Below are 19,879 nucleotides of genomic sequence, written 5' to 3' on the forward strand. Positions count from 1 at the left end.
AAGGGAGACATTTCAGTGCCTGAATCCTCCTGCACCCTAAGATGAGGTGAGCACCCAGATCCCCTCCAATCTAGGAGGGGCAGAGACTGGCAGGGGTGGGGGAGCCAGAAGCTCACATACTCTATCAAGCAAATGATGCTCAAAACACATGCCAAGGGGGAAAATCAGCCCCCCACCCAGGATCCCTCCCCCCCAACACCTGCTCCCCAAATCCTTCCTAGTGTCAAAGGGAAAGAAGGAAAAGCGAAGCCGGATTTGGAGGGGTATTACTTTTAATTAACTCTCCCTTTCAAGCCTTTCCCCACCAAGGAGGGGGGAGAAATTAATGAGTGTCTGGGGCTGCCCCTGACGTCACCTGGGAAGGGGCCGGGGCGATGGATATTGTGCGGCGTGCCCTCGGTCCGACCCGCCGAGCCCACATCCCGCCGTCGGGGCCAGGACATTCCTCGCTCAGGAGGATTTAGGGAGAGGAGAAACGTTAGGACGCTTTTAATTGGAAAGCGGGGTCCTCTTTCAGAGGGGCTTGTTTACTTAGGCTGGGCAGCAGAGGCTCGGGGGAGGCAGTAATTGAAGCAAGGGTTTGGGAGATTACAGACAACATATGGCTCGCTTTTTATCTGCGCTTTCTCATAAAGTGGCCTTCGGTGCACGGGGGGTGGGGAAGGGAGGGTGGGGGGCTTCAAAGCAGCGATGGTGGGGGACAGGCTGGATATGCACATCGCATGCTCTGCTGGTGAAAGGGCACCTGGGACCAGTTCTCGGGCAGGGACACCCCTCTGCATCCCCCAGCATGGTCCTTGGGATGGGGGGTGGGGGGTTGCAGCAGGAGGGGGCAAAGCTGCAGCATTCTGAGCATCCACTTGGGATGTGCACCTGAGCTGACCCCCGCTGTGCCACTGGCCTTAGAGCACTTGACATCCCAGGACAAACTGCTGGTGGCCACCAAAACCAGGCAGGGACAGCGGTGCTAAGCCATGGGGTCTGCAGGGAGATGGGAAGGGCCAGGACCTCCCTGCCTCAGGCCAGTGACTGCCAGGGGCTTTGGGTTGGGTTTCCGACCAGCCAAGGGGTTGCTGTGCCCTTTTGACTTCCATACTGGCCCTTTGCATCCCTCGGGTCTCAGTGGGAGTTTCCACCTAAATAAGCATTTCCCCTGGAGGGTTTTGCTAGCTGAAGCTCTTGCTTTGGCTAGAGCCCCTGGCAGCAGGGCTGGACCAGGGGCTGATGAGTCGCTGGGGAGGAAAAGCTCCCCAACCTTTCCCAAACTGCCCTTTTCCCCCACTAGGAATAAACCCAAATCACTGAGGCCAATTCACTTATTTTCCTGCATGACGTCTCCTCATTGGTTCCTATTTTAACTGAAAGAGTTTGCACATCCCGAAAGGCAAATAATAATAATAATAATAATTCTTCAATCAATGTAGGACTTTCCCAGGGCTAACGCAAGAGCCAGCACCAGCGTGCCGCATCCTGCTGCCTTCCTGCCTCTCCAGCTCCTCCAGCGCTGGAATATCGTTCACTGGCTCCCTTCAACCACCTCCTCACTCTTTATTTTTGAAATATCATCGTGGTTACTCGAGGGGAGGATGTCTGTCTTTTCAGTGAGCTCAGCCAGAGCAGCCGCAGGCAGCGCTCTGAACCAGCCAGGCTCTTGCTCCAGAGGAGCATGAGATTAAAGAGAAACACGGGCTTTCCATCCCAAAACCATCCCTTCCCCACCTACCCCCACCCTGCAACTTCTCCTTGTCAGGTGGTAAGTGCTGAGCCTGCGACCTGCCCTGGTTCATGTCTTAACACCCTCCTCCTGAACAGGATGTTGGTTTCTTCTTCAGTTTTTGATTTATTTAACCCAGTGCTTGGTTCCAGCAGAGAAAAACAGTGTCTGGACGTGTCCCCCTCCCCAGTGTGCCAGTGGCCCTTCCCAGGGCACGACATTCCGGAGGTGAATCCTTCCCTCCGCAAAGCAGCTTGTTACCCCCAGTGAGAGTTTTTAAGAGGAGCTGAGCAACCCAGGCACCCAGTGCAGGGCTGTGCAGCCTTGTGAGGAGCGGGGCTCTGTGGAGACAGTGTTTGCATGAGGGTTTTTGTTAGCAGATCATTTCTAACCCCCCACCCTGGCCCCCACTCCTGGGCTTTCTTACTAAATTTGTCTTCCTGGGAAACATTCAGATTTGATTTGCTTTGGCCGTGGATGCGTGTTTTAATGCTGATCTGATGCTGTGGGCAACCTAATGTGGCAGTGACACCCTGGCTGGAGTAGGATGCCCGTCCCCTCCCCATCTCCAGCTGTGGTGCCACCTCTCCTCCAGCCCTCCTTTTGGCTCTGCAGTGTCCCCACAGGTCTCCACGCTGACTCTGTAGTCTGGCACCGGCCATCAACTGCCCAGGAAGCCGCTGGGGAGACAGGCAGGCTCCCTGCCACCCACTCATGTTTTAGCTCTGTGCCTCAGTTTCCCCTTGGTATGAAAAAGGTTGGTTAGAACAAAAGCAGCTCGCTTCTTGCTCTCAGCTTTTCCAGAGTCCCAGGCAGGGACAGTGAGGCACTGGGGAGGGACACAGAAGGCTTAGCCCAAGGTAGTCAGGGGGATACTTGGCATCAGGATTTTTTGGGGAGGGAAGAAAACGCTTATTTAATGTCTTAACATCAGGGGAAGCTCCTGTTTTCCCAGGTGGGGAGGTGGGAGATGTCACCTCCAGCCAGCACAACTCTCCCTCCCACACCCAGGGAGGCTGTACTTGCTTGAGGATGGGGTGTCAGTGCCCAGCACAGCCCAGGGGCACAAACCCTCTTGGAAATAAGCCTAATGAGAAGGGATGGTCCCCAGAGCATCCTCCAGCCCCTCCGCTGCTGAGGTCCCCGCTCACACCACTGCCAGCGAGGTGGGAGAGCCTCCAGCTGGAGGATGCAACGGTGCTTGTAGAGCTTTTCCCTTTGGACCACAGTGCAGAGGTTCAGGGCAGAGAGCCAAAACATTGCCTCCAGCCCCTACCATGCTCGCAGGGGGCCTCAGAGTGGGACCAGCCAGGGAGACGCTGGGCGCGGGCGGCCCCTTACCAGAATCCGACAGAGCCGGGCTCACCAAGCTCAGCAGCTCCCGCTCCTTCTCGTAGTCGCCCTTACAGAGGAGCTGCCCCTCCTTCAGCACAAACTCGTCGCCCTTCTGCAGGCGCCGCTCGCAGACGCAGCAGCAGAAGCAGTGCAGGTGGTAGACGCTCTTCTGGGCACGCATCACCAGCTCGCTGGGCGCGATGGCCTCCAGGCACCCGGCGCACTTCACCGCGAAGAGCCTGGGGGAGCAAGAGGAGATCCGGCTGGGATGCCCCGGCAGCACCACAGCGGCACCCCTGGCGCACAGTGCGGTGTGGGGACAAAGGGGCAGGGTTACCCATGGCAAGGAGACAGGCGTCAGCACAGGATCACTGTGTCACCCGTTGGTGCTGGCACCCCGCAGTGACACGGCACGGGTGCCAAGGGGTGATGCTGCCTTGGGCCAACCTGATCATTTTTGGTGAACGTGTTACCAGGTGCTTACCATGAATGTGGCCAAAGCATGAAGACCCCGCCATCTGGACACGCTGGGTGAAAAGCAAACAGGTATAAGCCCAACAGTCCAGCCACGACCACCATGAGACACGGGACACACCGCATCTATGTGAGTTTTATCAAGCTAACATGACATGTCCACCTTCCCCCAGCTCACACCTAGACATAAGGAGATGCTGGAGACAACACTGGGACCAGCGAGTTTATCTGTGCCTCTCAATAAGCATCTGCAGAAAGCATCCATGCTGTCAGTCACCCACAAAATCACCCCATCCCTCTGGTCCGTGTCACTGGAACAGCCCTAGCCCTGTTCCTGCTTGCAAATACACCAGGAATGTCTAATACATCATAAGAATCTTCAGGGCAACAAGTTTTACATTAAGGCTGGTGAAGACTTGATGTGCCAAAAGGAAAAGGAAAAGCTCAGCTTGTTCCTTGACACTGATGTGACGGTGTTTGCAGCATCCCTAATTGTACAGGTTGCAGGTTTCAACACACTGGCTTAATACTGAAAAGCCAACAATAATAATAATGACAGCAATAGCACTTTAGGTTGAAACAGAGCTCTTCTTTCTTTGACTTTAAATGTCCTTACCAAAAGGCTTAGTAACGTGAGCAGTGATCTGCAGTTGGGGAAACTGAGGCGAGCAGAGCAGAGGTGGCACCTCTTGAGAGCACATGAAAGCACTCAGACCTAAACCTTGGTCTGAATGTTTTAAGTGAAGGAGATGTGTCCCCCAGTAGATATGTTTGAAGATACCAAACCAGAACCATGTCCACCACCTGCAGATGTCCATGATTTTGGCTTGGGCCCCACAAAGAAAAAATATCACTGTTTACCCAGCCTCATCCTAAATATCTGTGGGAACTGGACATTACTATTCCCCTGTCTCGATGATTTTGGCCCAGAAAGAGCAGTCAAAAGTCAGCACACATCCTGCAGAGGTTATCTCCGAGCATCACCCTTGTCCCAGCCTGGGGATGCCCCAGGGACCCGTGTGGGGAGTGCTGCATCCAGCCTTCTGCTGACCCCAGATAGCTCCCACCTCTGTGGTCCCCATCCCATGTGTCATCCCTGGGGGAGACTTGGGGGGGCTGCAGGACTGGGGTGGTGCAGTCCCGCAGCCACCAGCTGGCTTTCAATCTATTCTCCTTTTTTTGGCTGCTAGAAAAAAAAACCCACATAGGAAATGAAAAGTGCTGAGTCGGCCCCAGTCCAACAAGGGGAGGACTAGAAGTATGTGAAACACTCACAGCAAAACCATCAGAAAACGGGTAAGGTTTTAAAAAGTGGTTGTTGATGAGCTCGATAGCCCATAAACCAAGGAAACGGGGGCCAGAGCAAGTCCCTGTGCCCTGGAGGCAGCTTCCAAGGTGAAGGTACCCGAAGATGCTGCTGAACAAAGCTCCCCAGCAGCAAAGGGGCGCACACATCTTGCTGCTGCTGCCCCCAAGCAGCCTCTGCTCCCGCAAAACCCCAGCCAAGCTTCAGTTCACCTCCTCGTTTCACCTCTTTACTTGCCCAACTGCTGATGAAGAAGGGGGTCAGCTGTGCAAACTGCCCAAGGGGGACAGGCTGACTCTGCACAGGCAGCGAGCCCGGGAGAGCCGACAGCAGCTGGTCACATCTGTGACATCAAGAGCTCAGCCCTCGCCTGTGCGGAGCCAGAGAGTCCAGACACGGCAGCATGTGCTGCTGGTGTGAGGAAGGCAGATACGGGCAGGAGAAGGGGGGTAACGCCTGACACCTCACACTGATGGGCACGGTCAGCCATACAGCATCAGCCCCCTGGTGCTCTGTGCTGTGGCTGGTGAGCACTGAGCTCCAAAGGCTGCCTGCCAGATGTGCGCACAGCTGGTACCCTGCCACCCGCCAGCAGTGCCCACCAGCCTTTGGGGCTGGGTGTTGAGGGCTCAATGGGGCACCCCATTGATGCTTTATCCGCGTCAGCTCCCTCCCACCTCCAGAACCTCTCACGGACACTTTGTGCCAGCACATGGGCTATTCCTGCTCCCCCCCAGGGTTCTTCCAAAACAGTGACAATGAACACAGGGATGGGGGGCATCATTCTCCCCCATTCCAGCCAAACCCTGGGCATGCTCAGTGAATCGTACCATCCCCCAAGAAATAGGAAAGGGGCATCATAAAGCTTTTAAAACCCACTGCTGTTGCTGTGGAAAGTGGAAAACCACCATGCCCAAGGCAGAGGTTGGGAAGTTTCACAATTCCAGGGAATGCTGTTAGTGCCTTTTATTTTTGTACATTCAACTCCAGTTCTCCTGGGATATGTACAACTGTCAGTCTTCAAGATGTATGTACTTCCAACATCCCCGCGACTGCCCGGGGAGGAGAGGGATGTACGTTCCCTTGAAAGCATTCCTTCTGAAGGGTCATTTTTCTCTTGTTCTGGCTCTGAGAAATGCAGGCTTGTGTTAATATTTCCCCAATCATTTCGTCCTTAATCGTGTCCCTTTTATGTCGGAGTGGAGGTGATTTGTACTGTCTGGTAACACATCCTCATCCTGTTTAAATGAAGTTTAAGCCCTACCTGTTGGGATTGCTAACTGCTCTCTGTATTAAAACATTGATAAGGTATTATATTACAGCCATCTCATCTTCACAAACGTGCAAGCAGTCTCTGTTTCCAGGGCACTGATTAGAGAGCCATGAACCTTTGCCAATTAGGCACAGCAGCACGGGTCAAGCGAGGGATGCTTCTATGCCCAAAGAGTCTTGCAAAACAGGAAGGTGTGAGATTAATGTAAATGGCTGCCTAACATTAGGCACTTCAAGCTGAATGAATCACTTCATTTCCAATCTGCTGAGACCCCAGCAGCGCCCACTGAGGGATGCCAGACACAACCAGGTGTCTACACTGCCTGATGCAGGACTCCCCCATCCCTGGGCAACATGAGATGCAGAGAAAGCCCCATAAAACATCTTCCACAGTATGAAACCACAAAGAGCTCCTTAAACACCCACAATAAACCCAGTTTTAAGGCACAGAAGGGTCATGGGCGTAAAAACTGCAGCCAACCACAGGTTAGGTAATGGGGAGAGAGCAAAGGGCATCACTGGCCTCACAGATTCCTACAGCCCTGGACCAGTCTGGGACAGTACCAGCTCCTTCAGAGGGAGGAACAGCATGCACAGATAACCCCTGTATAGATAATCCCCCCTCCCAGATAATACCCCCACATGGATAATCATAGAACCATAGAATGTGTAAGGTTGGAGGACATCTAGTCTATCCCCCCTGCAGCTTTACAGACCTCCCCCTTCCCCCGGGGATGCAGTCCCACTTCTTGGCGCAACTCCTCTTCCTTGGGAAAGCCACCCCAGACCTCTACTTTGGGGTTTCCCATCCACACAGCATCACCGAAACCTAGGAATTCTGCCACATGGCTGAAGCCACCTCTGGCGCGGCGCATCCCACATCCCTCCCCGTGCCGATGGAAGGGGAGCAGTGCAGGCAGCCCGATTTCCCATCGGAGCCACCTCCCCCCTGCCCTGGTCCCCTACCCCCTTTATTTTGAGGTGACAGGCTGAAAGGGGCGGTGATTGACAGGCGCTTCCCGGCTGCTGTCTGTCTTCGTGCGCCGCATACAAACGCAGCCCCTCGGAGCCTCCCCGGGGGGGGCGGCGGGTCAGGGATGCTGATATTAAATACTGACGGACAAATCTCAAATGCCGCTTGCACGGAGGCTTGGCTCAGGCGGTGGGTAAGGCACAGCAGCAATCCTCAGCGGAGGGATGCTTTCCTCCCCACCTGCACCAGCCTGGCCCAGGGGTGCCATGAGAAGGGCCAGGGCAGCCTCTGAGTGACCCCACAGGCTCCCAGTTGAGGACCAGGGCAGGCACTGTTACCACTGGTCCCCATGAAGCAGTGCAGGCAGCTGCCCTGCCTGCCTCCCTGCTAGGGCTGCCAGCAACAGATGCATCCGCAGGGATGCTGGGTTATGCAGCATCTTGGTGCAGAGACCTGACCAACTCATCTTTCCCACTCACCACGACCCAGGAGAATGAGCAAACCCCAAACGACCCCTCAGAGGTGCAGGGAGCTCCAGCCTGACTGCACTCACAGCCGTCCCCAAACAACGGCTCACTGGGAAGCAAAGCCATGACATCCCCCCGAAGCCATGACCTTGGCACAGGGATGAACTGACAGCCATGCGCAGCACGAGAGGCACGGGAGGAGGCTGGCGGCGGGCGCCAGCAGCAAGCCGCAGGGCTCCGTGGGGAGCGAGGACGCCGGATTGAGTTGTCTTGGCACCGGGTCATCTTCTCACTCATTGTCAGTTGTCACAAGGGGGGAACAGCAGCACCAGGTCCTCGACAGGCCAGCAGTGGAAAAATGCCAGTCGCTGTCAAGCCTGCACCCACAGCTTGGGAACAAGGCGCTGTGCTGCTGCTGCTGGGCTCATGTCACTCCGTCCCCGCCTCCAGTCCTCCTGGGGTGAAGGGGTGAGGCAGAGGGTATAGACGGTGTCTATACCCTCTGGTATAGAGGACGGACGAATGCACCCCCTTGAGTGGTGCCCACGAGGGCTTCTCCCAGCGGCAGCACTGGGGGGACCACAAAGACCCCTGGCAGGAGGGATGCTGAAACCACAGGACCAACTAGGAATGGGCTTGAGTCCATCACAGCATTGCGGAGAGCAGACTGGCATGTTCTGGGGATGGCGAGAGCATTTTGGAGGGCAACCTGGCACCAGCAATTCCTGGGGGACCTCTAAACCCACCCCTGGTCACCAGGCTCCCAGGCTGTCAGAAGAAAGCACCCCCAGACACCGCTGCCTTCCCTCCCTCTGCACCCCAAACCCTCAGAGAACTCTCTGGTGGGATGGAGGAGTGATGTTTTCCCTGGGGCTGTTCTCCTGACCCTTCCAAGTCTCAGGGCTCCCTCCCCCCTGAAGCGGACAAGTGTTCGCTTTACTGCCTGGCAACGGGGCTGGGGCTAAGCTTGCTAAAATATGAGTGTTTTTTGGCTGGAGTACCAGAAGGCTGCAGTCCTACAGAGAGAAAAAAATTGAGCACTCCATGCCATGGCTCCAGAAAGGGGGAGAATTAGGTTTCACACCGAGCAGGCTGGACCATGGCATTCTTTAGTTAATGCTTAACAAACGGCCAAACAAAAGCAGTCAACTTCGCTGCGCGTTTGTAAAATGTATTCTCAGCAGATTCGGGTTTATTGGAGAATTCGCTCGCTTTGCAGCAAGTGGCGTTTTCCTTTCTTTCTTTTCTTTTTTTTAATTTCCCTTCTCCTCCCTCCTCCCCCTCTGGCTCAAGCCCTTCTCATTCCTGCTGCCTGAGTGCGTCTTCTGACACTTCACGGCAACCGGCCTGAGACGGGGCTGGTTTTATCCCCGGGGCTGGTTGTGTGTGAGCTTGCCTCTGTGGACCCAGGGTGTGAGCTCTCCCTGGGGTCCCACCAAGCCACTGCTGGCAACTGGAGACAGGGAGTCCAAAAAGCGAACTCTTGGCCTCTTGCGAATCCAGCTGGAGCAGTTGGCCAGTGGCTGTGTTCTCCCAGAGGCCAAGGAACGTGAAAGGGAGGGAGGGGAAGCCCCAGCAGACCCGCTTTTCACCTTTCTTCACCTAACCGAGCTCTCTCAGGGTTCAAATCCAGTGGTCCCACCCCAGCCAGCATCCCGCTCTGCTGCGCATCCCAGCCCTGCACTCGGAGAGCCCATCGCTGCAGTGGGTGCCATCAAACACAGCCTGCATTCGAACATGAAGCCCCTTCCAGAGACTCCAGAGGGTCTGGAGGGGTTAAACCAGGGGGGAGCCTCCATGGGCGCTTTGCAGGAACATCCCTAAATGAGCTCCTGCCCTGATGCTTATGGCACCTATGCAACTCCCACATCTGTGTCCGTTCCTCCCCCCACCCAATACCTACGGCAGAGGACTGCAGTGACAAGGGAGCACTGGGGAGGTGGTGGGCCCGCAGAGGAGGAGGGCATTGGCACCGGGCCCTTTCAGCCTCCCTCTGCTACACACAAACCATCCCAGCCTTCCCAGGAAAGGGCACCTTCATCCCTGTCTTCTGGCTGAGGTCCGAAAATGGTCACTTAACACCCACCAGACCTTCCAGAGACCACGCCGGGACATGCACGGGCACTGCCAGGATGATGGAGTTAAGCAAACAAACAAAGCCTTCCAAGCAAAGAGCTGCTGCCAAAGCACACTCGCAACACCAAAATAAAAGGTCAAGCAAGCACACAGCTTCTAAGGCAGCTTTAGGCCGCTCTGCTGCTGACCAAGGACACGCTATTAAGACTTTAACCGTCAAGGCCCTATAGGAGCTGAAGGCTCTGGGTCCCCTCTGGGTCCTCAGGGTGGTGATAAAAATCCTCTGCTGATTTCAGCAGTGGCTAGAAAGTGACCCCTTGGGAAGAACACCAAAATGCTGATTTTCCTCCCTGTTTCCTCAAAGGCTGCTTCTTTTTGTGCCTCCCCTTCCTCCATAAGAACTGGAAGCATCGTCAGGGAGCTGGCCCCATCACAGCACCTAGTGAGCCTCTGGTTTTTGAGGCACACGGGGTAGGAAGGAGAGCGCCACGTGCAACACCACGTCTGAGCCCAAACACCATCCCGAGGGAGACGACCCAAGGATAGATCCCCATCCAGGCCACGACACAGCAGCCCTGCATCCCAGCCGATGCATCTCCCACCGAGCAGAATTTCGAGCAGAGACCCCCCTCCCCCGCCATGCCCCCAAGAAAACAAGGATAATTGAAAAACCACAATATCACTAGTCAAATTTAATATTGAGAGCGAGTGAGCGGGAGCCAGAGGTCAGAATTAATTACACCCCACCATATTTCAGCACGCTGCCGCGGCTCCGTGTCCTTTCCTTGGGGAGCAGTGCTTCCACAGAGAGGTCGGCAGACATTATTAGAAAGGACTGATTTAAACGTACCCCCAGGAGCTTTTCAGCTTGTCTCTTCAGAGCCTTTGTTTGTACTGAGATTAATGGGGAGGCAAATGATGGAAAAGCAAAGTCACCAGAGCAAGAGGATGCGCCATCGCCGCTGCCACCCCGGTTTGGCCAGCTTTGTAAGCAGGGTAGGAATAAACAGGGGAGAAGGAAACGAAGGTAATGCTGCTCATGTCTCTCATTTCATGGATAAAACACTGTGATCTTGAAACCTCTTGGTTTTTTTCCCTGGCCTTCCAAGAAACAGCAGCCCCAGCTAAAGAATCCCACAGGCTGGTTTCCCTACTACCCCTTGGGGGTTTTACACACCCGCTGTATCACTGTGGGGGAAGGAATAATTTTCATTCTGTTCCAGCTTAGGGTACCCCCCCCTTCTGCAAATCATTATATTCGCTCTGAATCTTTTGTGAACCTCCCGTGATGGAAAATGAAAATAAAACCAAGCCCAAAAATGAAAAGCTTTCTCTTTTCCATTCTGAATTTCCGAAGGAAAAGGGTTACAGGAAACAAGAGAAAGAAAAAGAAAGAGTGTTCAGAGCAAGGGGAGGAGTTGTGAAACCTCCTTCCTCAGGGACAGGCAGCAGCCTGATCCCGCATCTAAACATCCTAGCAGAGGAAGGGCTGGGGACCTGCCCAGCCATGCCACAAATTCACATCCACTGTGTACCAACAGGTTCAAGAAGGGATTAGGCACCGAGTCTGCCCCTAGCCTGGTCCCATGGGTCTGATCTCACACTCAGGATGACCCAAATCCCCAGCTGCTCAGGGCAACACGGGCTCCCTTGGCTTTTGGGGGCTTTCCCAGAGCATCGCCAGCAAGGACAGTGCCAGTAGATGTGGTCCAGTCCTGATGCTGGGGTTCCCGGCTCCTCTCACGTCTCCTAGGCTATGATCAAGACTTGCCTTTTCCTTTATTAGAGAGGAAACCTAGGTTCCCCCAAGGGCTCTCCGAGCATCCGGGGATGGGGCTGCGGGAGCCGCTGTTTCCCAGGCGTTTAAAATTCACTGGGCATTTGTGCCGACGCGGCAAACTCTCATTAGGAGGCGACCAATATCCTGCCGAGCTTCCCGGCGCTCCAGCGGCTATAAAAATCGCTCGGCTGTGCAAAAGCTAAACAGAACAAACTAAGTTGGACACAGGGACCAGCTGCTTCGGTCCGGCTCAGCAAACAAGAGATCCGCGGGAGCACACCGGGCGCTGCCAGCGAGGAGATACCGCTCTCCCAACTGGGTTATTTCTTGCATTATCTTTTATTTCCAGGTGCCCCTGCTCACCCTGGCATAGGGGGATTTGCTTAAACATCATCCCTGCGCATTGTCAAGTTGTCAGGATGGTGTTTTTGTGGGGTGGTTTGGTTGTGGAGGGTGATGGGGTTTTTTTTTTGTTTCCAATAGCATTTCCACAATGGGAAGCAGCTGTTGTGGTTAAGAGGCTGCTCCAGAGTAAAAGCCGCTCGGCACATTGAGATATCTCAAAAGAGGCATCCTTCATTCATAGCTCCGTGCACTAGAGAGCACTATAACATGTGTTTCGATGAAGTTTGTTAACTACTCAGCTAAACAAGCGTGCTGGAAATGCCAGAGGAATATGCTCTGGAATGAATGGAAAGATTCATCTAAAAAGACATTAAATTTAAGCCATCTTCTCTCCCCTCCACACACACACACAAGTCCCCCTCCACTGAGCTCACGTTGCAGCTCTCTTCTAGTGCCTGCTCGCAGGCTGGGGTTTCGGGAGCACGTTTTGCAGCCCCCAGGGAACCCCAGACGGGGCAGCAATAAGAGGTGATGGAGCGTGGGGGTTTTCTTGTGCCCCATCGGCAGATGCAGCCCGGCAATGGGCAGCCGGGACTCAACAATGGAGATCCCCTGCCAAGAAACCCACTCCCAAATAACACCTCGTGTGTTAGCATCAGCTCCCCAGAGGAGCTCAGTCTCATAATAAAATCTTGGGGTAAAACCTTGGGAAAATGGGATTATTGAGCATTTAGAATTCACTTGCTTCTTTGGAGCTTTTTTTCCTCATCAGCCTGGAGAAGTTTGGGAGGGAAAAAAACCTGCATTTTTAGCCAACAGACTCTTGAAAATTCCATTTCACACCAAAGTGGATCCAAATCTCAGTTAGATTTCTGTGCGGTGAGAGTGTAGCTGTGCAGGGTGACTTCAGTAGCCATGAACACCCCCAAAAAGGGATCTAATTGATGCCAGAAAATTGCCAGACTGAGAAGCAGTCTCGGACCCTGACACCGATTAGCAGGGTCAGTATCTGTAATGGGGGAGAGGGAAAGATATTCAGAAGGCTCCAAGCTGCCCCAAAAGTTCTTACTGCCAGAGCTGGCTCAGAGTTTCCCCATGAAGTCACTTCCCGTACTTCCTATAATGTATATAAGAAATCACTTTTCTTCCTATTGTATATATTATATATATAAAATATATACATTACAGAGCAAGAACTTGTTTGTATATAAACACTATATATATATATTACAGAGAAAGTAGAAGTTTATATATAAACACAAGCATGTATGTACATTATAGGGGTGGGTTTTTTTCTGAAAAATCTTTGATTTCCAGAGCTTTTCAATTAAGAGATGAGCCCAAGGCAACCTCTCTGGTTCAAGTCACACGGGTACCGAAGGGCTGTGCACAGGGATGCTGAGCAGCCTGGGAAAGAGGGACCCCAGTGCTCTACTCAAAATCACTTTTATGGAGCTTTCTGATCTGAAAAAGACACCTTTTTTTTTTTTTTTTTTTCTCTTTTTCCTTTACCATTTTGAATTTCCTTCCAGAGATGAACTATCAGTGCTTTGCCTCGTGCACCTCTTGCACCCCACTGCACCCACATCCCTCACAGACCTCCGGGATGCTGGAGGAGGCTGAGACCCCAGCAAAGAGCAGAGACCCCAGTGAGGGGGGATGAGGAGGCAGGAACAACCCCAAGCCCTGTGCCACCGCTGGGCTTGTGCCACCATCTCCATCGCAGGGGTGCAGGGCCAGTGCCCAGCTTGCCAGGCTACCTGAGACAGGTCCCAGCGCTGCCAAGGCACCAGGATGAGCTTTTGATGGATTAGATGGCAAAAGCAAACAGAGTTTCTCTAGGAAACAGGTTGGTGCTGCTCGTCTGCTTGGGGTTATCGCAGCACTGGGGGCAGCAGCCCTTCCCAGCAGCCTCTGGCGGCCGGCGAAGCAGGATATTACTTTGTTGCTTATTCATTTTATTGCTTCTCCTTTCTAAATATTTGCTTGGCAGGGAAAGGATTCCCTTTACACGGTATCTGTTTTTACAGATCAATTGAATTTCTGGCGCTCTCAATCCCCCTTTCCCTCCAATTGCATTTGCAAAACAAATATTGATTGTACCAATTAGCTGCGAACTCCTCGCGGAAGGATGGCTCGACGCTTCCAGCTGGGAGAAGGATCTCCTGGCCCCAAAACACACGGTGGTAGAAAGAGCCGGTGGGATGGAAGCCCACAGAGTGGCGGAGTCAGGACAGGGCTCAGGACAGAACCCTCAGCAGGATCCCCAAAATTAACAGTGTTAATCCTTCCAGCTAGAAGCTAACATCTTTGAAAGGTATTAATTTAAAACTGGGCTGGGCCCTTGCACCTGAGACAAGCACAGACTATCCCTGTACCCACCATTCACTCTGGAACCTAATGATTGCAACCAATGGAGACTACAAATACCACCAATAGCAATAAAAATGTGTCCAGGTAGTGAGCAGGTCCATTAACCCCTGCATCAACCAGCAGAAGCCTCATTTCTTTCACTGAAACACTAAACACGCCAGTTCCTTGGGGCAGGCGAGGGGTAAGACGTCCCCTTCCTGCTACTTTGGTGTTGGGGAGCCCCTTCTAGCTCCGTGCTTTTGCCTGGGGGGTGATGAGCAAACAGCTCCAGGCATGCCTCTCCTGCCTGCCCCGGCAACGTTTGCTCTCCTCAAAAGCTCTCACGTCCCTGTCCCTTTTTTCTTAAGGGATGGACCAGACTCTGATGAGAAAGGAGCGGTCACTAGGGTGCTTGGCCCCCTTGCAAAAATCACATCGTCAAAATGAAAACAAACAAACAAACAACAAACTTAATGTCATTCCCCCCCCCCAAAAAAAAGCAACAAGCACGTTCGACCCAACCACCACATCACACTATTTTCACACCAGTTTCATTGCCCCAAGATTTGTTTGTGGTTTGCTTGGGAGATCTTGTCAGAACCCTCACTGCCATGGGAGAAAAGGAAAGGGAGCTCAGTGGAAAACACCCATCAGTGTTCGAAACTCGCTGTGCTCTGCCCCTACACAGTCTGAATAGCTTTTAAAAGGGCAAGTGAGATCACCAAATAACATGGCGGTGCAAGGCAGGGTAGGGATCCTTCACCCTGCACCCATATGGCCGCATCAGTCCTCGGCGGCTCTTTTCTGCCCTGGCTAAAGCTGGGACAGGGGTCCACGGTGCCGGCTGGGACAGTGATGCCGGCTGGGACAGTGATGCCGGCGCTGGCATCACTCCGGCAGGAGCTGTGACACAGCCCCACAGCTCACCGGTCAGGCTGACAGTGGCGAAGCATTCAGAGCACACTGTTAAATGTGTCCTGCCCATGTCAAAAGTCACAGCCCAAGGCAAAGGCACAGCGGGGGTGCCGAGGGGGCTACTGGATTAGCCGCCCAGGCGGGAGTCCCCAGCCACAGCCTACCAGGGCTAGGACACAGACTTCCCAGCCACAATAGCACGAGATGCTGGGCTGGTCCACCCCTGAGAGATCTCCCGGGCTGCCGAGGACACCTGGCCTGGGAAAAGCCTCTTTATCCAGCTCTCAACCTCAAAATGCTGCTGCAGCCCCCCTGCAGCCCAGGGAAGGTGCATTGCCCAGGAGTGGCCCAGCATCAGGGAGAAATCCTTTCCCCAACCCCCACCCCAAAAAAATGTGGGTTATTTTATTTCCCCAAACTTCCCTGAATCACAGCCAGAGGAATTCAGGTTCCCCCTCCGGCTCCAGAGTAAAACGAGACAAGAAAACAGAGCGGCCGCCCTCCTGTAGTCAGACAGGGGGCACAGGGTCTGGTACCCACGGGGCAGAATTGGGTCCCCCCCTGCAAGCTGAGCTAAAGCCAGGGCAGAGATGTCAATATATAAGACGCTGACATACAAGCTGTCGATACGTAAGCCAGTCCCATCTGATGACAGCACGCACACATCCAGCCTCCCGGGGCAGAGGGCGGGAAGCAGATGCCTGATTAGTGAAAGGAGGGACCAGCCACAAACCGCTCATGCTCGTCCGCAGCTTGGACGAGTACAAGGCTGTTTGGCTCCATGTTTTGGGCTCAGGCCCATCTCTCTGGTTTAAAGCAGTTGAGCTGAGCCCAAAAGCTCATGAAGCTAGTCTGCCTGGAGAAGGTTCCAACACCAGGACATCTCATCCCGATGTGAAATCAATGTTCCTCTTTGTGGCTATGGGGGATTTGGGGTGAGCAAGACGAGGCAACCCCTGTGGCCAGGGCAGTTTCACCTGAAATGGGGGACGGTGGGTGCTGGAGGCCCCGTGTCTGGGTATGGGTGAGAATTCCACCTCTTCCCACCTCCTCCCGTTTTAGACTGATGTCCCTAGGTGCATTGGGAACCGGACACCTCTTTGGCTGGTAAGTCCCACAGGCTCAGAAATAGGGAGGCAAAGGCAGAGCACCCAATATTTATCCTCAACACATGTCAAATGACACGATGGTAAAAACCAAGGTCAGGAGCATTAATTTACTTTGCCAGCTTGTCTCCCAGACGTGCAAGGCAGAGGCAGCCTGAACCCCCACCTCACCCGCATCTAGCGACGCGTGCGCCTGTTCTCTCCAGCAACAGCCCTAACACGACGGCACTGTACCACCTCCCAGCCTTGCTGAACCCTCTAAAGGTCAGCACCGAAGGCATGTCCACCACATATGGTTATTAGTTCTCTGTGGGTCCGTCCATCCCTCCACTACAGCTGGGTGAACAATTCACAGCGCATAAATTTATCTAGCAGATCTCAGCCCACGTGCTGTTTGCTAACAGTCTGTAGAGAGGCTATATTTTATCCCTTTGGGTTTCTTGGCCAGCATTCAAGCTGCTGACCCTGATTTATTCGCAATCGGTCAAGAGCCACATTTCATCTCCATAGGCCACGTCTGCACAGAGCTATTCGAAGCACGTGGCTTGATGTCCCGGGGCACCTCGCTGTAAGCCAGCCCCAGTTCTTTGTGACACCTCCAAAAGGTACCCGGGACAGGGGTGGCGGGGAGGTGTGTGTGTGTGGTGTTCAAAAATAGGCTCTGTGGGGGCAAACTTCGCCTGACGAGAGCAGCGTGGCCGGAACAAACCGCACCTCTCCAGCACGCGAAGGCGACGAGAGCTCCAGATGCCAGCCAAGGCTGGCTCCCCGCCTGTCCTCATCCCATCTCGCCATCTCTTTGCCTACCTCTCTGCCTATTTATAGTCATGGAAGACCTTTGCACAATGCCTGAGCAGCCAGAGGGTTGAATGTATAGGCAGGATGGCAAATGCTGCTCTTTAACTTCCCAAAGCCCTTTTCCTTCTGCCTCCCAAAGGGGCTGCTTGGAGGCTCAGGCACAATCCCTCCCCAGCCTTTAAGATGAGACCTTGGGACTAACCAGAAAACACCTCTGAGTTACACCCATCACCAAACCTGGCTCTGGGGGGGTTTCACAACCCACCTCACACTACGTCTTAGCGAGCTTTTACAACTTTGAGGGTTGGACTCGATGATGTCTTGAGGTCCCTTCCTACAATTCTGTGACTCTGTGAAATCACACTCACGCGTCCCTCTGCGAAGCCAAAGCAGGTAAAATAATCAAGACGATGGGAGAGGTACTGAGCAATCTGCAGAATTCAGAGTGGCAGAGCCATGTGAAGGATCAGGGTTAGCATCAGCCCCATCTGACATCTTCATTGGCAATTGCAATTAGGGACTAATTAGTATGTTAATAACATTAGCAGGACATAATAGACTGGAGAAGATGGAATGGAACAAAACAATCTGAAGGGGACCCTGGAGATATTAAAAAAGCACCCCCACCATAACCCCGGAGATCAGGTCACTGTTGTGGCCCACAAGCAGCACGATGGGCCGGGGTTTCACCCAGAGGGTTGAAGAAAGACTGGCACTGCACGCTGGCGATCCTCAGGGATCCTGCTGGGATGGGTGAGGGCCTTGTAGGAAAAAATAACATCCCAAGTAGGGCTGTTAAATGCAACCCAGCTTCATCCTAGGCTCTGGAAGCCCCATCGAGCAAACATCTCCCATCCAAGCAGGGGCCACAGGCCTGGCTCCCAGGCAGGTCAGCCCCTGCAGCAGGGGAGAGGTGAGGTGGCAGAGGGCTGACACCTTCACCCTGGCCAGGCAAGGTGTGGGGACAGCAGCCACTGATGCACAGAGCTAACAGCTGTGTTCACGCTACCAGAGGAGACCCCCTGCTCCTAAGATGTACATAGAAGTAATTCGTCCTCCCCTGCAAGGTCTCATGTGGCTGCCTTTGCTTGCTGCATGCCACGTACTGACCAGCACAAAGTGTGGGATGCTCCTGTCCTCTGGTCACGCCCAGGCCCGCCCATGTCTTCTCCATCACACAAGCCCATGGACCGCTTAATGAAACATGTGCCTATGGGACAGGGTACAAGGGGTGGTCCTTGAAGATGGGACACACCTTCGGTGGTCTTCATCCTGTTATCACTGCTAGTCTATGCTTAATAATAAGATGGATAGAGTTGCTTTCCTGTAAGGAAATCCTCTAACAACTCAAATGACCAAAATGGGGTAACCAGAGTGTCTTTCTTACAGCGATTCTCATGGACCATCATTTCCCAACATAAACCAGGTGCCTGCAAAACCACACAATGGCTGCCCAACCCCATAATGCGCAGGGTGAACAGGAGAGCTCGGAAAGGCTCACCGGATCATCTGCAGCTCTGCTTCACCAGCAGGCCTTTCTACCAAAAAAAGCCCCCAGCAGCTGGCAGGATTCAAGGAAGGGGCTGGGGTAATTAAAAGTGCCCTTCACCCTGACACACAACTGCTCCTCAGCCTCTCAGCTGGGGCCCTATATGTCCCATAATTCAGGCAGACTGAGCAGGACTTGTGGGGACAAGGGAAGTCAAGCCAGCAACGTTATGGTGTCTCCTCCAAATGACTGCTGCCACTTCTGACACCTGAGCACCTCAGCCCTACTCAGTAGGATTTAGAAGTGCAACCAACTCGAGGGAACCCCAAATTTCTAACACACCAGGCCTAGCGCTACAGCAGTCACAAGCTCTGGAGGCTCTGGGCTGTGCAGCCGCCTGGAGCTGGGAAGGGGCAGAAGTTTTATCACCCAGAGGGGGATTAAAGTGGTTCCTGATGCGCAAGTATCTGGAGGCAGCCAGGGAGGAGGGGAGACACTTCCCCGTGATTTGTGGGCTGTTCTCAGGCTGTCCTTGCTGCCAGGTCTTGGGCAATTTGATGACTTTTGTTGCAAACTGGAAGAACGGGAGACATATGTGAAGGAGGAAACTCACATTCCTCTCGCCTAAGAAATCCCTTCTCACTTTCCCCCAAATCGCACATACACCCAACCTCAGCCTCTCCAGGCTGGCTTGGACACCGGCTCCCCTCCCACACCCAGATGACCTACTCATCCAGAAATGGCCAAGGCCCGTTGGCTGGGGTGTTATCCTCTCCTCCTTTCCTTCCCTGCCCATCTCCTGCCTGCACACCCCTGCCGGCAGCCAGGGCAGGCAGGGAAACCCTTCATCCTCCAGAGAGGTGGAAAATGTCAGAGAAAAACAGCCTTTCCCTGCAGCATCAGCATGGAGGGGACTGCAAGCCGCCAAAACTCACCCCTCTACAAGCTGCATCCCTAGCACTTCCACACTGCCTCTTCCAGAGTCATCCCTAGGGCCTTAGAAATGTGGATATTGTATTTCCCTGCCCCTATTTCCCAGGGAAATACAAACCCACACTGGGTGTTCCCAGGCCCTGGAGAACCAAAGCAGAGCAGCGACATGACCCACAGGGCAGGGGTGGCGGACATAGCAATAGATCCAGCACACCAGACCACCATCTCCCCTCCCTCACGTGTTTCCTCTGTGGGATACAGAGGTGCAAAAGGGCTCTCACAAAGCCAAAGCACAGTGATAATGTCACCCCAGGCCATGAGGTCATGTGTCTGCAGGCAGAAAGCCAAAGCCTGTCTGAGAACCTGTGCCAGCTTGGGCACCTTCTTCATAGGCTTTTGCAGAGGACTCACCAAGAGGAACACCACCTGAGTAGAGTCCAAGCCGAAGCAACATGGAGCTACTGGGTAACAAATCAACCACTGAGCAAGTCTTCCTGGGTACTTCTGCAGCGTGTTACCACTGAAACCTAATGATGTCACCTGT

At 53.7% G+C, this 19,879-nt stretch overlaps 1 protein-coding gene across 1 annotated transcript in view; it reads right to left on the minus strand.

Annotated features, from left to right (window-relative positions):
• Positions 1 to 19,879, minus strand: part of LMX1A (LIM homeobox transcription factor 1 alpha) — a gene marked incomplete at both ends in the record, with an annotated part of 41,845 nt that overhangs the window by 2,917 nt on the left and 19,049 nt on the right. Inside the window, one exon of the mRNA XM_084266254.1 lies at positions 3,056 to 3,288. Coding sequence (XP_084122380.1) covers positions 3,056 to 3,288 — 233 coding nt within the window. The remainder of the gene's footprint in view (positions 1 to 3,055; positions 3,289 to 19,879) is intronic.

This window comes from Gallinula chloropus (assembly GCF_964237585.1).
Source record: "Gallinula chloropus genome assembly, chromosome: 6".
NCBI classification, from domain to species: Eukaryota; Metazoa; Chordata; class Aves; order Gruiformes; family Rallidae; genus Gallinula; species Gallinula chloropus.